General features: G+C 44.9%; 1 protein-coding gene across 6 annotated transcripts in view; it reads right to left on the bottom strand.

Moving 5' to 3' along the window:
- Positions 1-20,013, bottom strand: part of Nr3c2 (nuclear receptor subfamily 3 group C member 2) — a 335,373-nt gene that overhangs the window by 69,262 nt on the left and 246,098 nt on the right. For all 6 annotated transcript variants that reach the window (XM_026777281.1, XM_026777275.1, XM_026777280.1 and 3 more), the window contains 2 exons: positions 2,453-2,791; positions 886-1,030 (listed from right to left, as the gene is read on the bottom strand). In XM_026777281.1, the coding sequence (XP_026633082.1) occupies positions 886-1,030; positions 2,453-2,791 (484 nt within the window). The remainder of the gene's footprint in view (positions 1-885; positions 1,031-2,452; positions 2,792-20,013) is intronic.

The raw sequence follows: 20,013 nt of genomic DNA, 5'->3' as shown, positions 1-20,013 counted from the left end.
CCCAAGCACGGAGGCGAGCTGGGACCCTCAGCAGATGACTCCAGAGTTGGTTGTGTATCTTGGCTTCCTCCTTTACCATCATTTGCCATCTGAGACCCTCATTCTAGAAGCCTCTGCATTCACGTCTCTAGAGGGAGACTTCTGTCAGGAGACGGCTGTGGCTACTGTCATAATTTCAGTGCTCCCTTTTAAATATTTTCGACCAACAATTACAAAGAGGCATTGCTGGGTAGGAACGTATAAGAAATGTGCCAATGTGAAGTGCAAACAGCAATAAAATTAACTTAAAATGGGAAGGCATTCATCGCCAAAGAAAGAAATCCACTAGAAGTTGTTCAGTCTTTTAAAACGCATCATAAAATGAAAAAATGTTTCGTTGCAGAACAAGGCTTTGGCTTCTTTATGATTGGAAGGAAGGGTAATTATGATTGTCATGAAAACACATTGCGCAGCTGTGTACAGTTAACAAAAGACCTATTCTATGATGCGCTCCAAACCTGGCACTTTAAATATTCACATTTCCTAGAAATGAGCTTCTTTTCAACTGGAGCAGATAGCAGAGAGACTGCTTTCTATTAACCATGGCACTGTACCAGGTGAGGCCTCAGAGCCAACTGGATCCGCTTTCTTTTGGGACAATTCCCACATATATGATGTAAGAGTTACATATACTGAGTAATTGATACTTAGACATGTGTGTATGACACCATTGTAAAGAGTGCTTTTTCAGTTTTTAAATTCAATGTTTTTTTAAAAAAAACTCTTAAATGCTCATTTCAGTAGATTCTTTCACACTTGTACATCTGGCTTAGAGATTATTTTAAATAACAGCATAACAAACAATTATGCAGCTTGTTGTATGAGGGCGAATTAATAGGTACTTACTCATTAAAGACTAGGTCTGGCGCGAAATAGAGAAACTGGCTGTTCGTATGTTTGTACGATCTCCAGCTCAAGGCAAATGAAGAGAGACACATCCAAGAATACTGGATGAGGGTAATTTGGTCCTCAAGAGGCAAGTTTTTAAATCCTAGAGAACAGAACAATTAATCACAGAAAGACACTTAGCATGTGAGTACATTCCAGGAAGAATCCAGCCTAACTACCTTTCCCTAACACACTCAGATCAATTCCGCAGACATCTATGGGGACACGCTCCTGGCTCCGCACAAGACTTCATTTGAAATTCACAGGAAATGCTTGGTGTGGGGATGGGGATAGAGGTGGAGCTCAGCTGGGGCGGATTACAGGGGCGTGTCCAGTGGGGCTCCGCCCTGATAGCAACACACTGGGAGAATGCGTCTTCACCTGTGAGCCTAGCTTCATTCCCATGCAACCAAAGGCACTAGCTTAAAGGGGACTTTAACTGTCACCATTTGCATATGTGCAAGAGGCAGAAAAATTTTAGGCATTTTGTCTTTGTGGTGCCTAAGAATCCTTACTCCTGGCTCCCTGTTGCTTGGGCTATGAGCTGTTGGCAGGGCTCCATGGCAGGGCTGGCATCCTTGCCCTAGCCTCCCGAGCCCTGCCCCATGCTTTTCTCACTCCTGTGCCCAGCTATGTGGTGCTATCCTTTGGACTGAACACCCCCCCCCCCTGCTTTTTGCTTCATGCTACAGGTTAACCACAGGTTTGGTCTAGGCAAGGTGAGAGCATCTCTCCATGCTGCCTCTATCCTGCCTGGCCAAAAATGAACACGAGGTAGAGAGTTCAAGGATGCTTTCTGGGTGCTGAAAGAAGGGAGAAGTTTTGTGTGTCTGGTGTACATCATGCACATGCATGTGATGCATAGTCGTGCAGGTGTGGCCATGTGTGTGCAATACGGAGAGTCCAGAGGTCCACGTGGGGTTGGCTTGCCTATCATTGTCTACCTTATCTTTAGAGGGAGGGTCTTGCCCTGAATCTAGAGCTAGGCTGACTGGCCTGAAAGCACAGAGATCCTCTGTGTCTCTCTAGTGCTGGGATTACAGGCCTGCAAGACAGGGATGGGGATATGTATGTGTACACACACACACATGCGCACACACAAATAAAAATGACAGTTCTAAGGATCTTTAAGGACCATCTCTTGAATCCCCAGCAGGACTGATTTTTTTTCAACCAGGAAGAGTTGGTCAGGATGTTTTACAAGGCTTTAAGTTTCTTGGGCCTGCACTTAGATGAACTGGGATACTGTGTTGCCCAAGGCTGGCTCAGTGTGACCTCAGTATCAGAATATATTTTTATCTCGTTAATACTTGGGGACAAAATAATCCCTTTCTTTTGCGAACAACAGCCGTCCGCCTGTTTTAGAAACAATAGAACCACAAACCTGTATTCTTGGAAAGAAAGAAATGAAGCAGTATCCAGAATTCTCCCACCACTCTGGGGTCTATGATAGACATGTCAGGATGCTGTATAAAGCAAACACCAAGGCACCACTAGTATCAAGCCGAGCCCTGCGCCGTCCTACCTGGAAGTACCTTGGCCCACTTCACGACCTGGATCATCTGCTTGCCTGCCAGGCGGTTGAGCGTGGAGAGCAGGCTCTCCGCCGTATCTGGCTTGGAGCTGTCATAGCCAGCATACACGATCTCAGGCTCGATGTTCTCCAGGACCATCGCCGAGGACGGCGTGAGTGCCCGCGTGATGGAGGTGAGCTGCGGGACCAGTGAGGAGTTCACGGATGGCTCCTTCGTAGGAGCGATGTATGTGGTCCCCTCTTCTGGGCTCTGTGGAGGAGGTGGTGGGGGCTGCTGTTGCTGCTCCTCGTGGAGGCCTTTTAACTTGCCCAGTTTCTTTGACTTTCGAGCTGTGAAATACAAAGTTAGAAGGGATAAGGGCAAAGATTCCTAACGAACACGGAAGTGTGGTGGAAACGTCCCCCAGCCATTGAGCTGCTCCATGCATACTCTCTCCTAAGAGAGTCTTGTGCCACAAGCAGTACTTTCCCAAGGCGAACGGCAAAGCTCCCAGGCTACTGTGAGCACGGGTCTAGCAGCGGCTCCTTGCCCGTGACTCATGGCATGTCCTTCCTTCTAGCCCACCGAGAACAGCATATACCTGCAGACTGCACGAGAACAGCATATACCTGTTCTCTCAACAGGGGGGAGGAATCACAGAACAGGACTCAAAACTGTACTGCAGGAAACAAGCAGGTCCATGAAAATAAATAACAAATATAAACGAAACGCTCGATGCCAGGCACACACTAAATGGCAGGCACAAAATTCCCAATTTAACAATTATTTTGGGTAGTGACTACCATGATTCTCACTTCAGAATAGCATTCAAGAGTTTGTCCAGTCACAGGAAATGGCATTTGGAGGAAAAGCATTTGCTTCAAATGCCAACAGCCTGGGATCGGCACAGGAGAAGGCAAAGATAATTGGGACGGCACATGAGAGAATGGGTAGAAAGAACTTTCCCGACTCAGAAGAGCCAGCTTCTGAGGCTGAGCTTAGGGCTGTGATAGTTACAGATTTGCAATTATAATAATGCTTTCAATTGATTTAAAAATTCTCCACGAACCAGACACAGCTTTGATTTCATCCTAACGCGAATCCCAGCCTCACTGAACACAGAACTAGCTATACCACACTAATGGTCTTGATGTAAAACATAATCATTTCTATTTACAAGCATAGCTATTATATTTATCATGTTCACCACGGAAAAAACCTACAGCTCAGCTTTCAGTCCTCACCCAAGAACAGGCCCCATCACATCTGCTACACAGCCATTAACCATCGGCACTTGGATGAACGGAAAACTACGACATAATTTCTGCCCATAAGAAGTTTAACAAGCTAGTTTAAATTTTTCAATCATTTGTTAACAGACTCGACTGGAGACAGAGGAGGATTCTGGCAGTGCCATCTGAAGGAGGACTGGTGTTGCTGACTGTGGTACGTGGAATCAGGCTGCTTCAAGGGGGTTTGTAAATGAAGACACACCAGAATGTATCGACAAAGCAACTGGCCAACTAGATTTGAGGAAAACCCAACAGCTAAATAATCACAAATGCCCTGGAGGAGCCCAGGAGTCCTCTGGAGCAGGCACTGGCCATGCTGGCAGTCAGATCCATGAGGCTTCCGTGCCATAGAAACTTCTCTGAGTCTCAAGGTGTTTGCCTGGATAACGGGTCTCCATGAAAGACCCCATTTGAGAGATAAAGTGGAAAGCAATTGTGGCAGGCATCATGCAGATCTCTGGCTTCTACCGATGTGCACACATACCTGTGCACATACACATAAAGATTCTAGACACTGTGGTGGCACGCATCTATAATCCTGGAACTTGAGAGACTAAGACAAGAGAAACTGAATTCAAGGCCATCCTGGCTATCAGCACGATTTCAAGGCTATTATGAACTGCAATGAGATACTATCTCCAAAAGCTGAAAGCAAAACTGAGAACGAGTTTATTAACGTGTTCTCATATTTCCTGAGACTCTGGTGCTAGACATACTCTGACTAAGTAGGAACAGAAATGCCTGATATTTTCATGTCTTATTAAAAGGGGTATCTGCTTGCAAATTAATTATAAAATTTGTATTTGTTTTATGTTCTAGGTCTATATTGCTGTGCTGATTTCTCATGTTTGATTTAAGATCAATGTTATGAATATCAAAAAGAATACTGAATGTTGTCTTGGGCTGTCATGGGTAGCATAGCTGCGAAGCAGGTTATCAGCATTGTCTTCAGCATGCCACTTCATACATGTTGTGGCTTTGTGAGTACCAGGGCACTTGGAACTGAAGGGTATGAATTCTCCAGTCACAGGCATGTATCTGGTGTCTTTTCTGAAGACCCAGGGGTATGATGAAAATGTCACATGCATTCTTATGTAACCATACTGTGTACTGTCTTGCTAACTCACAAATTCTCAGCAAATGTTTGTTGAATAAATTTGTTTCATTTTTAAACATTAATAAATTGTACAGTGCATCCCATACATGAAGCCCCAGTTTATTTCCCTGTGAGAAACGTAGACAAGCTTCTGAGATTTTTCAGATAACATTTTTGAGTCACTAATTACTCCTTTGCAAAATTTCTACTGTGTAATGACCCGTCTATGAACTTACCACTCTTAAAATGTTGTATTTGAAATACTAAGCTATACTTACTGAGTACTCAGTTTCTGGACACAGTCCAACAGACTTCACCGGGACCTGAGATCAGGCATTACTGTTAATTTTTTTTTTCAGATGAAGAAGCAGAGGTACCAAAGGAGAAAGGCCTTTTCAAGCTTCCAGAGCTAGTGAATGTCAGGATGAGCCAGGAAACCCGGCCCTGACGTCCACTGCCACTCTGTGTGGCTTCTCTTCTAATCTATTCTCTCTGCCTCCTCAGGGTTAGCTTTATGCTTTAGGATGAGCACCAGCTTCAAATCCAACTGCGTAATTAGGATGTTTGCTAATTACACAGCGATGATTTTGGCTAAAGATCCTCAATCAATATGTGTCTATTATTCAAAGCGAACCTGGTTTTGGGATACGGCTCCTTTCTAAATTTTGTGAATGAATGGCCACTGAGCTTGGGGGAAATCTCACTCTCCCATGTGGTCAAGTAGCCAAGAACATACTTCATCTTAACTGTCAGCCAATAGTAGTATACTACCCATTCTCTCTCTCTCTCTCTCTCTCTCTCTCTCTCTCTCTCTCTCTCTCTCTGGATATTTCATGCTTGTAAATGTCTCCCACTTCCACTTAGACTCACTTAAAAAAGGAATTTCATTTTTCCATATTGGATTTTATAGAAACTATTGTGTGCTCAGGGGTTTCCCTGCAAGTGCCAAGGCCTTACTGGCAACATCTTGGCAGCTGCTATCTCCTGCCCAGCTATGAACAGAACTCCATAGATTCTCCATGGATTAATTTCCAGGATCCAGCAGTGGAAGGCCCTGCTTCCTGTACCCGGCAAATAATCAGAGCACCAAGCGGGAGTACTTCTGTGGTACCCCACAAATCAGGGGATACTTCCCAGTGTGATCTGGTAGCACAAACCACTTTGAATTCTGGTGGTCTGTGCTACTTTGAGGAATATGATATCCTGAGTACCTAGGCTGACTCAATGACTGCTACCTAGAGATGAAGCCGTTCTCGCCTCTGCCAGGGCTTCTCCAGCTGCACGCATCACTTCTACTTCCTTCTGTGTTAGAAATCGCGAACTGTTGAAAATGAGGACTCGGCAGCAGATATTAAAGATGCTGTACAGGGATATTATCATTATAATTGTCATTATCATTGTTGTCGTCCTTTCTGAAGGTTCACAGGCCAAATGCAATTGCATCTCAGGGCAATAACAGCACCACCTGACTCTTGGGGTCTTGATTTCAGCCAAATAAACATGATTATGCTTTTGGTACAAGACTTCATTTTCTTTTAGTTCCCAGAGGAGGAATGCAAAGTCAGGGACAACTTAGAATTTCTCTGTCATGTCACCAAAAGAAGAAATGACACCTTTTTACACATTGATTAGCTATACAGCAAAATCATTTTAATTTGTACTAGTAGGGAAAAAAAGGCATCTAAATGGCTCTTAAGGCAACACATGCTAATTGGATGGGGTGAGGGGCTAAGGGAAAGTGGCCTTTATGAATAAATAATTAGCTTCTCAATGGAAAATAAAGTGGCATCTCTTGATTGTTTCCAAATACTCCTGCAATAGTTAAAAAGGTTGAAATGGATTTTCAAAAGAATCTATACATATTTTCAGATCCCTCTACGTAATTAACAAAGTACTACGCATTACTGATTCTACAGGACATGCACTATGGTGAAGGTAAACTCAACTGCTCACCACTTTGTAAGAAATTCTGAACTTGTGCATCTCCAACTGAATTCTCCAATGTGTAAAGTTACCCCCAGGTAACATTACAGCCATGATCAATATAATTTTGTTGCTATTATCACAGGTCACATTTTCCAAGAACTCAGCGAATGACTAGCATCCACCGACTGTGGAGAGAGTACTGTTCTGCAGACAATGAAGTTGGTGGGAAAATCTTAGCCATGACAAGAGAGAACTGGTTTGAGGAAGCTGAGTCTAAAAACTGATTATGGTTATAGAAGCTGCCGGGGTTGAGTTCTGGGTGAGGGTACCATGACATACTTGGCAAAAAGACAATGGCAGACAGCTGTCTCATCTCTGCTCTCCCTTCTGTCTGTCGCTCTGTCTAGATCTGCTTTGGCTGTGACCTGAAAGTGAACTAAGCCACATTCCTGTAGGAGACACATCCACAATCAAATACTCTGACCCACCCAAGAGTAGAGTTCCTTCAGACCAGAAAGCAGAGCAGAGTGGCGAGGCTGGAGGGAATTCCAGGAAGGAAGAATGGGCTTTGGAGTCCACAAAACAAGGCTGTGCACTATGGCTTCCCTGTGGGAGATGCCTACATGTTGCTCCTGGGTCTGGGCATAGATATGTCTATGGCATTTTATTTTCTATGATTACATTGGTCTTTTTCTATTTTTAATGTTAGTAAGAGTCAGGAATATGTACACACACACACACACACACACACACACACACACACACACACACAACAAGGCTCCATCTTGGGTTGGTGTTTTAAAGGAGAGACAACAGATCTTTAGTGCAGCCAGGTAGGAGATGCTGGTCAGAGGGCCTTGGAAGTCGGGGAAATCCCTCTGTGCTCACCTGCAGGCATGGGGAGATGTCCAGAACTGCCTTCAGCTCAACCTTTTGCTCTTCCTGAATGAAAAAAAGTAGGTGGTGGTGGAGGAGGAGATTAGAAGGAAGAGGAGGGGAGAAGTGGTGGAGGAGGGGAGAGGAGGCAGTGTGGTGGTCATTTCTAGACAGCTGTGTTGAGCAGCCCTGGGGAAGGCATCAGTGTGCAGCACTGAACCCACCCACAAATCCACAGAACTAAGATGAGAGAGACGAGGACTTCACCCCGTGCTCTGTGCAGGGGCTGACGAGAGACCCTGGAGCTCTATTTTCATGTGTCATCCCCTCCAACCCAGTCATACTTTGAAAACTTAGAGACATTTTCTGAATCATGCTGTCCGCGTCGTGTTTTGTTTCCACCAAAGATGAGATAGGACACAAAGGCTTTACAGACCCAAGAGGGGATTCAGACTAGAGAGCATCTTCTCTGAGCACCCTGGACTGTGCTATGGAGAGAGCCTGGAATGCAGTAATACTGTTTTCTGAATAGCTTGTGGTCTGGCGTCAGGCCTCCTGTGGCTTGAGCGCAGCTTAGAAACAAGTGATTGAACGAGTTTTGGAGATCAGGAGACCCTATCATGTACTTTCCAGTTTAGATTTGTCTGAAACACAGGACTAAACTCCTTATCCCTACAAGTGTGGCTAGAACTAATCTGAGCAGTGTTTTCCAAAGTATGCATATGGGCAAATACTGTGACTTTAGACTACACGCTTGAAAGAATGTTCAGTGTTATGAAATTAAACCCTATCCATTGAAAGAGTAGACTCCCCATCATAAGGTATAGCGCTGTTTGCTCAGCTTCAAATTTAAAATACAGTCTTTCTTTCCTCCTAATCCTGAGTCCATTTATGAGCTGGGAAGTGGCAGCAGAGCGTAATCGAAGCTCTACATGCAAGATGAGTTCAAAGCTAGCCTTTCTTTAAAACACTGCATTTGGTCTTCATTCGCACCCTAGGAGGTGGGTGCTGTGTTCTCACCATTGTTCAGAGGACAAAGTGACCTGCAGAGTGACAGGACCCTACCCCAAACTGTAGAGTTGGGAACGATGTGGAAACTCCAGGTTATACTACAGCAGACATCTAAGCAGGAGGCTCAAAGGTCAGAGTAGGATCTAGAATTCAGTTGTAAGCAAGGTCACCATTAGTGACAGGTCAGTCTGTTAAAGAGAAGGCCTGTGGCCACCTCAACCAGGTCACAGCATGTTTTCTTTTCTAGTCCCCAGGCAGTGCAGTCAACCACACACTGTGGCTGCCATGACAAGCAAAACAAGCCTTTTTAAAAAAATTTTTTTTTGCTCCGGGCTATGTCACCTTCACTGGGAGATGGTTCTTAAAAGGCAGGAAGAAACCAGTCAGTTTGCCTAGGATCTAGAGTTTACCACAGAAGGAACCTGTGTTTTGCTAAGAATTGAAGCCGTAAAGCCACAGTGCAATTGATAGTTGAGGTCTCTGGGCACTCATTTTAAATGAAATTTACAATCGTCTGAGAGTTAGATAGCGATCTCCAAAAATTCTGTTTTCTGAGGATCACTATGTAGGAGACTGATTTATTTGTAAAACATCTCAGTAGTTCTATATTACTGACTTTAAAGGAGAAAAACTAGGTGTGGTGGCCTATCCCTGTAATCCCAACACTTGGGAGACTGATGCAGGAGGATTTTCACCTGCTCAAAGCCAGCTTGGGTTACAGTGAGTTGGAGGCAAACCTGAGCTACACAGAGAGTTCAAGGCAAATCTGGGCTACAGAGTAAGAATCTCTCTCAAAAAGCAGAAATATTAAAAAAATTTCAATATTAATTAAGAAAAACTAGCACAATAATTGCCATGGCCATCCAGGAAAAGATCCCTCCTTCAAAGGGTAAATTCTTTAACAGCTGCCACAGCTGCTGTCTTGGCACATCACGGGCAGAGTTTATTACACGGAGCAGTCTCATTGGCCTGCCAGGTAGACAGACTCATTAGGAACAGTTTCTGAAGAAGCATTGCTATTGTAACAAGGCTGCAGAGGTGGACGTGCCATGAGGAGGAGGCAGGAGGCAGTGACCTGGAAATGCCTCCTGGGCCCGGCCCCATGGACTGTGCCAAGGGCTATGTCCTCCCAAGTTCAGGACCCTGGTGAGCTCAGACTGAACCTGACTCTTGGCTAAGGAGAAAACCCGCAGGATTGTCCTGTGCAGACCTCCTCATCCCGGCAGTTCACTCGATGACACCTACCTTAAGCAAACCAAATATGGAAACAATGAGTAGTTGGGGGTTGGAGTGGAGGACGGTGGCAGAAAGCATGTTGAGTATGCAGGAGACCCGGGTTTCAAGAGTTGAAAGAAAGCATGTTGAGTATGCAGGAGACCCGGGTTTCAAGAGCTGACAGAAAGGGAAGCACCACCCTAGCCAATTGTGTCGCCTTTATGACATTTCAGTACAGAATTTCTTCAATAAGCGCACAAAGGTCACCTTCAGCCCAATGCGTGGCCATCTCCTTGCACTTATCCCTTGCCCGTGCTTCCCTCAAGCTCGCGCATGCTCTTCTGCCGAGCCTCTGTTGCTCCCTGATTGCAGTACTCTCCGTGTTTCCTCAATAGCATCCCGGGTCCCTAAAACACGGCACATACCAGAGAATTCTGAGGCACAAGGAGCTGCCTAACTCCAATGTATTTCAAAGTTTTGGGCAAGCAAGACTGTATGGTTTTGTGCATAAGAAATAAAAACTGGGCTGGAAAGATGGTTCAGTGTTGAAGAACACTTGCTGCGCTTGCGGAGGATCCATTTCGGTTCCCAGGACCTGTGGTTTGCAATCATCCGTAACTCCAGTGCCAGGGGATCTGATGGCTTCTGACCTCCACGGGCACCACGGATACACGCATTGTGTGTGTGTGCACACATATAGAATTTATTCATATATATTTTATACACACATAAATGTGGGCAAAACATACACACACAAAATAAAAAGAAATATAAGATGGTAGAGAACATAAAAACTCTCAATGGGGAATGAAAATATACACAGACTCAAAGGCCAGCCAAGTTTTCTCTCCCATGCTAATTTTCATGAAAAAGAGTTCTTCCTTCTTAGTTCCTCCTTCTCAGTTCAACATTGTTTCTGTAAAATAATTACTCATAGTTTTATCACTGGAATTCTAATTATTTTTTCAAGAATAATTACTTGGAAGCATGTTTTATTGAAAAAAAAAACACCTTAATTTGAACCAGATTGTAAGTAATCTTTTATACTATTTACATGAAAAGTAAACTGAGCAAGTTTTCCTGAATGATGTTGTGATTAAATAACACTAGTTGCTATAAATAATTTATATTAACAATATTAAACAATATTAACATTATGATTTAAAAATCACTTCAATTGTCCACGAGCAGCAGGAATGGAAAGGCCAGCTACTCGGACAGAAATCAGCAGGGAACAAAACTTGACGACTACAAACAGAACCGTTTCTGAAGACTGTCGCTCTGCTGTTAAGAACAGTTTAGGAATATGAGATAAAGACGCCAGATAGCATGTAAAAAATCTCCTCATGACAAGCTAGCACTAACGTGCTGGAGGACCAGGGGCAGCACGCCATGATGAGTTCCCAGGATGCACCCTGGCTAGGGAGGGGACTAAGCAGGTCTGAGGAAAGGAAAAACAAAGGCCAATGTTTACAGCTTTTAAAATAAATATTATTCCACATTTCGTTCCTCTGACATTATCAGAATGAGTCTAAATTAAGAATTAATAGTAGCCAATGATGCATACAGTTGAAAAAAAAGTTATTTTTCTAGGCTGGGTTCTCTTCAGGATACTGGTAGACTTGGTCCGAAAACTCCCAGATCAAGTGGAGCCAAACCAAACTGGCCTGTTTTGGAGCAGCGAAGTGGCAGCCTGCAGAGGCTCCCCTGGTCTCCCTTTCCGCGCTCCTGGGCACAGGGGTCAGCCTGCAGACCCGAGGCTGGGCTGGGAGCAGAACCACGCCCTCAAGGGCCTGCCCTGCCCAGCTGTTTACAAGGCTTACTTCTATTTCGTCCTTTGGTCTTCTGCCACAGTGTAAATTCCAGAGCATTGGAGACTTTCTCCAAACCAGTCCAGCATTGCAGGCTAAACAAAAACTCCTTTAAGAGACTGAGCTTTCTGTCTTAGTTTCTAAAGTATTCTTCACATTAACACCAATTAACCAAAACAGACACACAAACAACAACTCCCTCACAACAGAAAACTAAAAAGCAAGAGCGACAGCAGAACAAGGTATAGGGGGAGTTCTTGCCGAGCCAGAGGCCAAGGTGCTGATGGCATTCCTGTTAGCTGGCATGAGATGGGATCACAGGCTTCTGTGGAAATAAAGGATTACAGCTCTGATTACATGGAAGCCACGAAGGTGCGGGGCCCAGAGGAGGACCTGCTGCAGTTGGAAAAGTAGGTCTTTCCGAAAGCATTTCTTGGGGAATCTCAGCTTCCATTAGAAACTGTGAGCAGTTCACTTACACTCTTTAAAGTACATTCCCGGTAAGGAAAGGCCTAGATCTTGTTTCTCCCTTCCTGCTGCCTGCCTCACCATGGCCTCCTTACTGTTTGCTTTTGTTTTCAAAGTAGATTTCCCTTGATCCCAAAGTCAGCTGGAAAATAGTGATAGCCACACCCCTACATCATCAGAAAATTCATGGGTGGAGTGTTCAAAAGAGCTCTTTTAGGTGAGGCATGGTGACTGGTCACCCCACCTCTGAAGGGGATCCTGAAGGAAACTGAGAGTCAGGTCAGCATGGATGACTTGGATGAAGGCCAGCTTCATGTTACAGTTTCAAAAAGATTCAAGTTACACACCATATAGAAGACAAGTTTTAACCCTTGATATAATCTATAGTCACCAATTCATTAAATTAAATCTTCACCTCCCAATTTGAATGTGGCTGACAGGAACCTGCAACTCTCTCTTAGAGAATTTCCAGTCATTAATGCCTGTTTTTTTGACCCACAGTTAGTGTTAGGAAATCCCCTGTTAGGTATAATCTCCCCTCACTGTATGACTATGGAGATAGGCCGTGCAGCTCTGCCCGGTATCATGGTGAATTCTGAACTCTTTCCTTGGTTTCTGTGTGAGCATTCTGCTTTACAGACTACAGTAGATTGCGACCAGATCTTATTGAGAAAGGGGAGGAAAGAGAAGATGAACAAATGAACAGACATTTTTCTGGTTGTCTCGAACCAGTTGCAGTGATCACTGCAGCCCTGTTTTCTCTAAGAAAGTTTCTCAGAAGAACCAAGCAAGGCTTCTTGGTTTCATCTTCAGCCCCAGCATTGGCTCGTCTCCCTGAAAAACAACTCCAGTCAAGGTTCAACCCAGCCTGTCTGAACAAAATCAGTTAAGTGTCTTCCATGAAGGCGTGGGTAGAACAGTGGAGGGTCAGCAGTGTGGGAGCAAGGGGCCTGTTATCCAAACAGAATTCAGATTGGTAAAATAGAGTTTTTCTAGAATTATAACAGGAAGCTGCTGAAGTCAGAGGCTAAACATCTCCAGGGCTCTTGGTCAGCTGGCCTTCAAGTGGTCTTTTGTGAGGTATTTGAGTGGACACTATGTTAAGGTGTATTGCTGTTGGTGGTGTAATAAAGAGTTGAACAGCCAATAGCTAGGCATTAGGTATAGGCAGAACTTCCAGGCAGAGAGAGGAGGTAGGACACATACACACACACACACACACACATACAAAAAAAAAAAAACAAACAAAAACAAACAAAAAAAAAACTAGAGGAAGCAGGATGGGCAGAATGTGACAGAACATAGATAAATAGAAATGGGTTAACAAGTTATATAAGAAATAGTTAAAAATAAGCCTAAGATAAGGCTAAGTTTTCAGAATTAGTAAGTCTCCCTGTTGTTATTTGGAAGCTGGCTGGTGGGGCAGAGAAAGACTCCTTACAGTCACCAGTGTTTGTACGAGGCTGGAATGCGCCATGCACGTGGGTGGACATCTGTGATGTGGTAACAGAACCCATAGAGGCCATGATGCTTCACCCAGGCAGTGCCACGTATCAGTGTCTAGTTTCACATTTCAAGAAGATGTTTAATGTCTACAATGAAAATACTCTGTATTACAATCAGTACTCTAGTAACAAAAGCATATGCAATAATTCTTCATGAGACAAAGCCAGCTACTACGGTGTTCCATGTTCCAGACAGCATCCAAGACAGCTCTCACAATGCCTACAGCCACCCTCCTGGTGTCACCTTTGAGAGTTAATAGTTTACAATATTTAAATCATATCTGTTTAAAACAAGAAAGAACTCACACGAATTCTCCATATCATCAGCTACATAAGGTTAGTGCTCTCTCCTCTCTCTCTCTCTCTCTTGCCCCCCCTCCCCTTTTATTTTGTTCTTGTTCTCAGAATTAAATCAAAAGTTTTACTATGTATCTGAAGGAAGCCACTACAAAGGATCCTTATGTCTACATAGGAGATTTTAACCAAAAATGGAGGAAATTGGAAATTCTGGGAAAACACCATAGGATATACTATTTAGCTACTTGGGCCAGGAGCCAGAGCTAAACATCACAATGCCATACGCTTTCAGTCTTCACCCACAACTGCATTTTAACTTCTGAGACACAAAAGTTGGTTAAGAGCTTTTTGTGTTGCACAGCATCATAAAAGCAAGAGCATCTAACAGGAAAACTCACGGTGAAGGATGTAAAGACGAGAAGCATGGGCTCAGAGGCCGTGGAAACAGAGCTGAGCATCCCGCTCTTTCAAATGTGGTCCCCACATCATCCTTGCTAAGACCCAGGGGTGAATTCTCCATGAAGAAGCTTGGGCTGCCTGAGTTTCCCATATCAGAAAATATGTAAGTGAGGTTTGGGGGTTCTCATTCTTAAATTCTCATGTCTCTATTTTCTTGTATGTGAAACTGACAGTTAGCATCCCCAAGAGTGTGAAGGAAGCCAAACCAGGGAGACTAGGAACAAGACTGAAGAGAGAGAGGGAGAGACATTCAGGGAAGAGGACAGGAAAGAAAGGGTAGGAGAGAGGAGAGGAGAGAGGGAGGAAGAGAGGAAGGAGAAAAAGGAGGAACATTAAGGATTTGGTCTCCTCCATGTCACTGTCATTTGGACTGGATAATTCATGGGTGTGGGGACAGTTCTGTGTGTCACAGAATGCTCAGCTACAGACATAGTCCTCTACCAATTAGATACCAGCAGCCACCCCCAGCCACCAGCTAGGACAGCCAGAAAGGTTTCCAGAGCACTAAGTGTCCATCCATTCCAGATGAAGACCACCCCTGGTCGAGAACCAGTCATCTACATTAAGCAAGATCATTAAAAGAAGAGAGGGCAGGTGTAAGAGGAAATCCTTAGACCACACAGACAACAAGCAATTGAGAGCTGACGGGGAGGATGCTAATCCAGTGCACATCTTCCGCTTTCCTGACAGCGGGTGAAAATGGTATTTCTAACAATCTTAAAATCTGGCAATCCTCGCTGGTTTTCCTCATGACAACAGATATCTGGAGTTGAGAAGCGGTCACTTACTCAACTAGAGACTGGATCGTCTTCTGTGCTTAAGGGCAGGTGAGCTTTGACCAACTTCCTGAAAGAAGTCAGGGATGTTGCAAGAACAATAGAACATATTTATATCTAAAACTTAATCATTTCTTGGGGGTTCCAGCTTGCTATCAGGGACACAAACACACAAAAGTACGCAACCTGGGCACACACAGCCCCTGGAAAGAGTCCCCAGGTTACGATAATTATATCGTCAAGTTTACTACTAGCGAGGCAGCCAAGTGCTCGCCACACCCGAAGGGCGTGCACACGGGCCGACAAGCACACATCCTGTATGCTGCCTCCCTCATAAAAAATGAGTAATGGCTGATTTCAACATTTGCTCTCACATTAAAACTAAGTTGTGCTTTATACAATAGGCTCTTCAGCAGCCATCTAGTAAAAGGAGTATTTGTTCCTGTGATGAGACAGGGCCTTCCCACAGCTCTTCCTTCCAGATGTGCAGCCGGGGTGCTTCTCAGGCTCAGCTTCCTGATGCCACCACCTGGGGGTAACAGGTGCACAGCCCCGTATTTATCAGCTGTCAGGGGCACTTCTAATCCTGTCCCAGGAGTGGGGGCCCTGGGCCCGGCCTGCTCAGTGTATGCTCACAACTGACTCCAACACAGAGACACCCGCAGTGATCTCCAAGGCCACCTTACCTTACTGGGTGCAGTCCAACCCGCGGTAAGCTCCACCTACAGGCTTTGGTGTCCATTTCTGTCTAAACCGTCCTCAAGCCTGGCCAGATATGTGTGCCTATTACTACCCCACTCTTGCCTGGCCACCGAGACAGGGGCTGAGGATCTCTGTCAGTCTTGGAATTTCTGCAAACACAGGTGATTTTCCCACCTGAACTCACCACCCTTCCCCACTGGACCTGGATGACGATCTGTCAGGAAACTGCGGACTCTGACTGAGTGAAGCCTTTATTCCACTTGGTTCCTCAGCCACATCTCCATCTGTGTCTGCTCAGCTTGGCTTCGCTTTACCCCGTAGCTTCCTTTTCTTGTATCTTTGCTCTTTCTATTTTTGAGGCAGGTTCTTATGATGCATCTTTGGCTGGCCTGCAAATGCTATGTAGATCAGGCTGGTCTACACATGCTATGTAGATCAGGCTGGCCTTGCACTGAAAATCCCTGCTTGTTTCTGTGAGTGCTGTGATACAGCCACCCTACTTGGTCCTCTATTTTTCACATTTTTTTTGGGGGGGGGATTTAATTTATCTGGGCTTTTATTTTAACTCACCACCACTTCTCAACTTGAACTTAATGCTTAAGCAGAACCTATCAGACCTGGCTGGAATTCCCTCTTTGGCAACACCAGCAGTTTGTCTGAAACATCCTCCATGCTGGAGACAGAAGCTACAGCAAAGACGCAACAAGGTGAAGGAGCTCACATCACTTGAAACCCGTCCTTATGGAAAGAGGAGGGGCTAGCCTGTTTACTCAATATATTATCTTTAAGCTATCTCTAGTCTACACTAATGTGAATAGCAGGCCAAGACACAGACTTTTTGGAAACTGGACTTGAGAGTTCTCAATCTTCTTACCACTGTGATCCTTTAATAAAGCTCCTCATGCCGTGGTGACCCCCAACCATAAAACTATTCTGCTACTACTTTGTAACTGTAATTTTGCTACTCTTATGAATTGTAAATACCCACATAGGGGTTGTGACCCACAGGTTGAGAATCACTCCTATAAGGGGATGAAAATCAATGTCATAGAACTTTGATAAAGTACTTCTTTTGGAATATGTTACAGGACTAGTTTAAACATCAAATACATTTTGTTTTTAATAACTATTTAACTAAACTTTGGGAGGGGGCTGGGTTTATCTTCCTAGCCTGTGGGCAAGGAACCGTGTTTCTGTCTACTCACGCAGTAGCGTTTATTAAGCCGGCGCTCATGCTACACCAGAGAGCACTGGATCTAGGAGAAGAGGGCAACCCCATCCTGACAGCGTGCACGAGCCACTGGTATGAACGCCTGCAAACACATAACTACAGCCAGCCTGCTCCATGCTGAGACAGAGCCTGGGAAGGCCAGAGGGGACCAGCCGCTCTGTCGGAGGAACCACAGCCTTACTAAGTTATATAGAAAGAAGGACATTTCTCCCCATGTGGAAACCATCTGAGGAGTGAGGGCTCTTTTGAGCAGGGTTTGGGGTGGTGGCAGGAGACATATCCACACTGGAGAAGATCGTGTGGGCCATTTTAGACTGTGTGCACAGAGGTATAGCCAGGAGGTTGAGTGCTAGAGTTCACAGGGACTCCAGGGAAAGCAGAGTGGTGTTAGGGTGCAGTGGTGGGGGTGAGGCAAGGACATGGAGGACCAGAATCAGGAAAGCACCCCAAAGGCAGCATGGTGACAAGTTTTAGTGGGAAGAAAGTTATTACAACTATGTGGAGTAGAATAACTGTCTCTGTCATGGTTTGAATCTGAAATGCTTCCCTCAGGTTTCCTTTTTGAACACTTGTTCCCCAGTTGGTGGCACTGTTTTGGGGGGCTGTAGAGCTTTTAGGGGGTGGGACCTGGCTAGCAGAAGATCGATACTTCTCTGAAGAGTGCGCCAGACTCCTGGCTCCTGCTGCAGTCTGTCTGAGTCCTGAACTGCAGAGGCCTACACAGCCTCTGCCTCCCGCTCTGCTGCCGTGAACAAGAGCTCTCTGCCACACCGTCCCCACCACGGTGGCTGAGACTCCTGTGGCCATGAGCAACTACATTTTCCCTCCTTATCACACCAAGCCTTTAAGCCAAAGCCACGCAGAAGGAACTAATATGATGCTTTAAAGGCATTTCTTTCTGATCCCCGGAGCCCAGGAGGATGTCACCTCACATGATAACAGAAAGGACCTCATGCCAGAGAGCATAGGTAGCACCAAGACCTGGGGGCGGCAAGCGAGTTCTCTCCTTCAGCCTCCCTGAAGGAAGCCAGCCTGCTGCTGCACTGACTTGAGCTCAGTAAGACCCATTTTAGATTCCTAAGCTGTACATTCATATGAAAATAAATTTTCATATAATTTTGTTTAAATCAATAACCTGGTGGTTACTCGTTATTGCAGCAATAGGAAGAGAATACACATAGGAATCTGAGTCCCTTGCTCTTGGCCTTCTTATGCATCTGGAACAAATGAGAAGTTTTTGTTGGAACTGATTGAGACGGCTCCATCCCTCAACTCATCCATGTTACCTTAGCAGAAACAGCACCTAACAGTGGAGACAAAGCCATGAGGGCTGGAGAAGGCCCTGCCTATGTGAAGGTCCAGGCTACCAGAGACAGAATTAGGGCCATTCTCAGGCATGACTCAGAGCCCTACAGAGGGCAAGGCAGGGACAGGATGTGTGTTTGGGGAATGAAAACAAACCAGCAATGTGCTTGGTCTGGGGAACCTGTTCTTGATGACCTTAAGCCAAAGGGAGGTTTCAGGTTTCATTAAAGAAAAAAGAGATTTTAAAAATTGGAGGAAAACCAAAACAAAACAAAAATGCAAAGTGGAACTTTGAGTCAGTCAATCAGGCGAACACTTCCTTTAATTTCTCCTTTTGCTTTGGATCTGGTTTTCAACTCCAGAGGATTTTGAGTAAACAGACGGAGAAGGATTTCTCTCCCTTCCCTTATAAAGCAGTTCGAAGCCAACCATCCTGTGACCAGTAGCATCTGAAAAAGCTTAGTGAGGTGACTCAGCCATCTCTGCTGAGAGGGGATGGAGAAGTGGGTCAAGGGGTTACTTCCTGGGGAACAAACAGCCTAGGGAACCTACTCAGGGACTCAGAAGACTCCGCAAGCCATTCATCCCCTTGGCCCCTACTGTGACCAAGGCTAGGTAGGGACAGGCGGTCACCCCCCACCTTCTGCTCCTTCTTGCCTCTCTAAGTATGTAAACGTTTCCTTGTGTCCAGCATTCAGGGTGAGGACACAGAGTGGCAGTTCCACACTACGTCCTTATCTTTTGTAAACAAAGGACTGAATCCAGCCTCTTTCTCTTGTGTAACTTACGTTGTTTTTAAGTTTACATTTTAGAGTTGCAAGTTGTCTGCAAGTTGTCTGTCTGTTTATCTGGAGGGCGTGCATGCGTGCAAGTGAGAGGCCTGCTTTGTGGAGCAGTTCTTTCTATGTGTGTCCTGGGATGACATTAAACTTAGGTCACCAGGCTTGACTTCAGGAGTCGTCGCCCACTGAGCCATCTTGCAGCTCTTGAGGACCAACCATCTACAGTGCCGCCCCTCACTTTCTCAATTCTTTTCCCAGCCTGACTTGCCAACACAGAATGCTAAAGTCTTGCCAAGTGCCTTTTCTGACTACTCGAAGCCCACCTTTGTCTCTGAAGACAAACATGCAATCCACATGTTTGTGGCATGTGGTTACAAAGTTTTCAGATCCTCAAAGTCATGGTTTACCGAGACACAACACCATGAAGCCATGTTTGTAAGAGTACATCAGTGTGTCAAGGAAAAGAGAAATAAATTGATTCAATACATTATTTTCAGGGTCTTTTCCAAATGCTGACGATGTTTGTCAACAGACCTTTTAGAAGAGCAAAGCCATGTTTCTGCTGGAGCCACTTTTATTAGCTCTGCTAATTAAGCTTTTAAAAAGCTCCATGTCAAAAGATAGATCGTTCCTTTTCAACCCGCAAATCAAGTGCTCAGCAAAGATCTGTGACTCCACCTTTATTTCTCCAGGGTGACAGGAAACGACTGTCACCATAGTGAGGGTGTGTTTTATAACTCATATTACTAATGTGCACTGCCTTCACCCCTTGGTGAGGGTGCAATGTGAAATTTCATGTGCATATAGTATGTGTTTTATA

This window comes from Microtus ochrogaster, unplaced genomic scaffold, assembly GCF_000317375.1.
Source record: "Microtus ochrogaster isolate Prairie Vole_2 unplaced genomic scaffold, MicOch1.0 UNK53, whole genome shotgun sequence".
NCBI lineage: Eukaryota > Metazoa > Chordata > Mammalia > Rodentia > Cricetidae > Microtus > Microtus ochrogaster.
The sequence above is the reverse complement of the archived record's forward strand: the minus strand, read 5'-3'. Positions and strand labels throughout refer to the sequence as shown.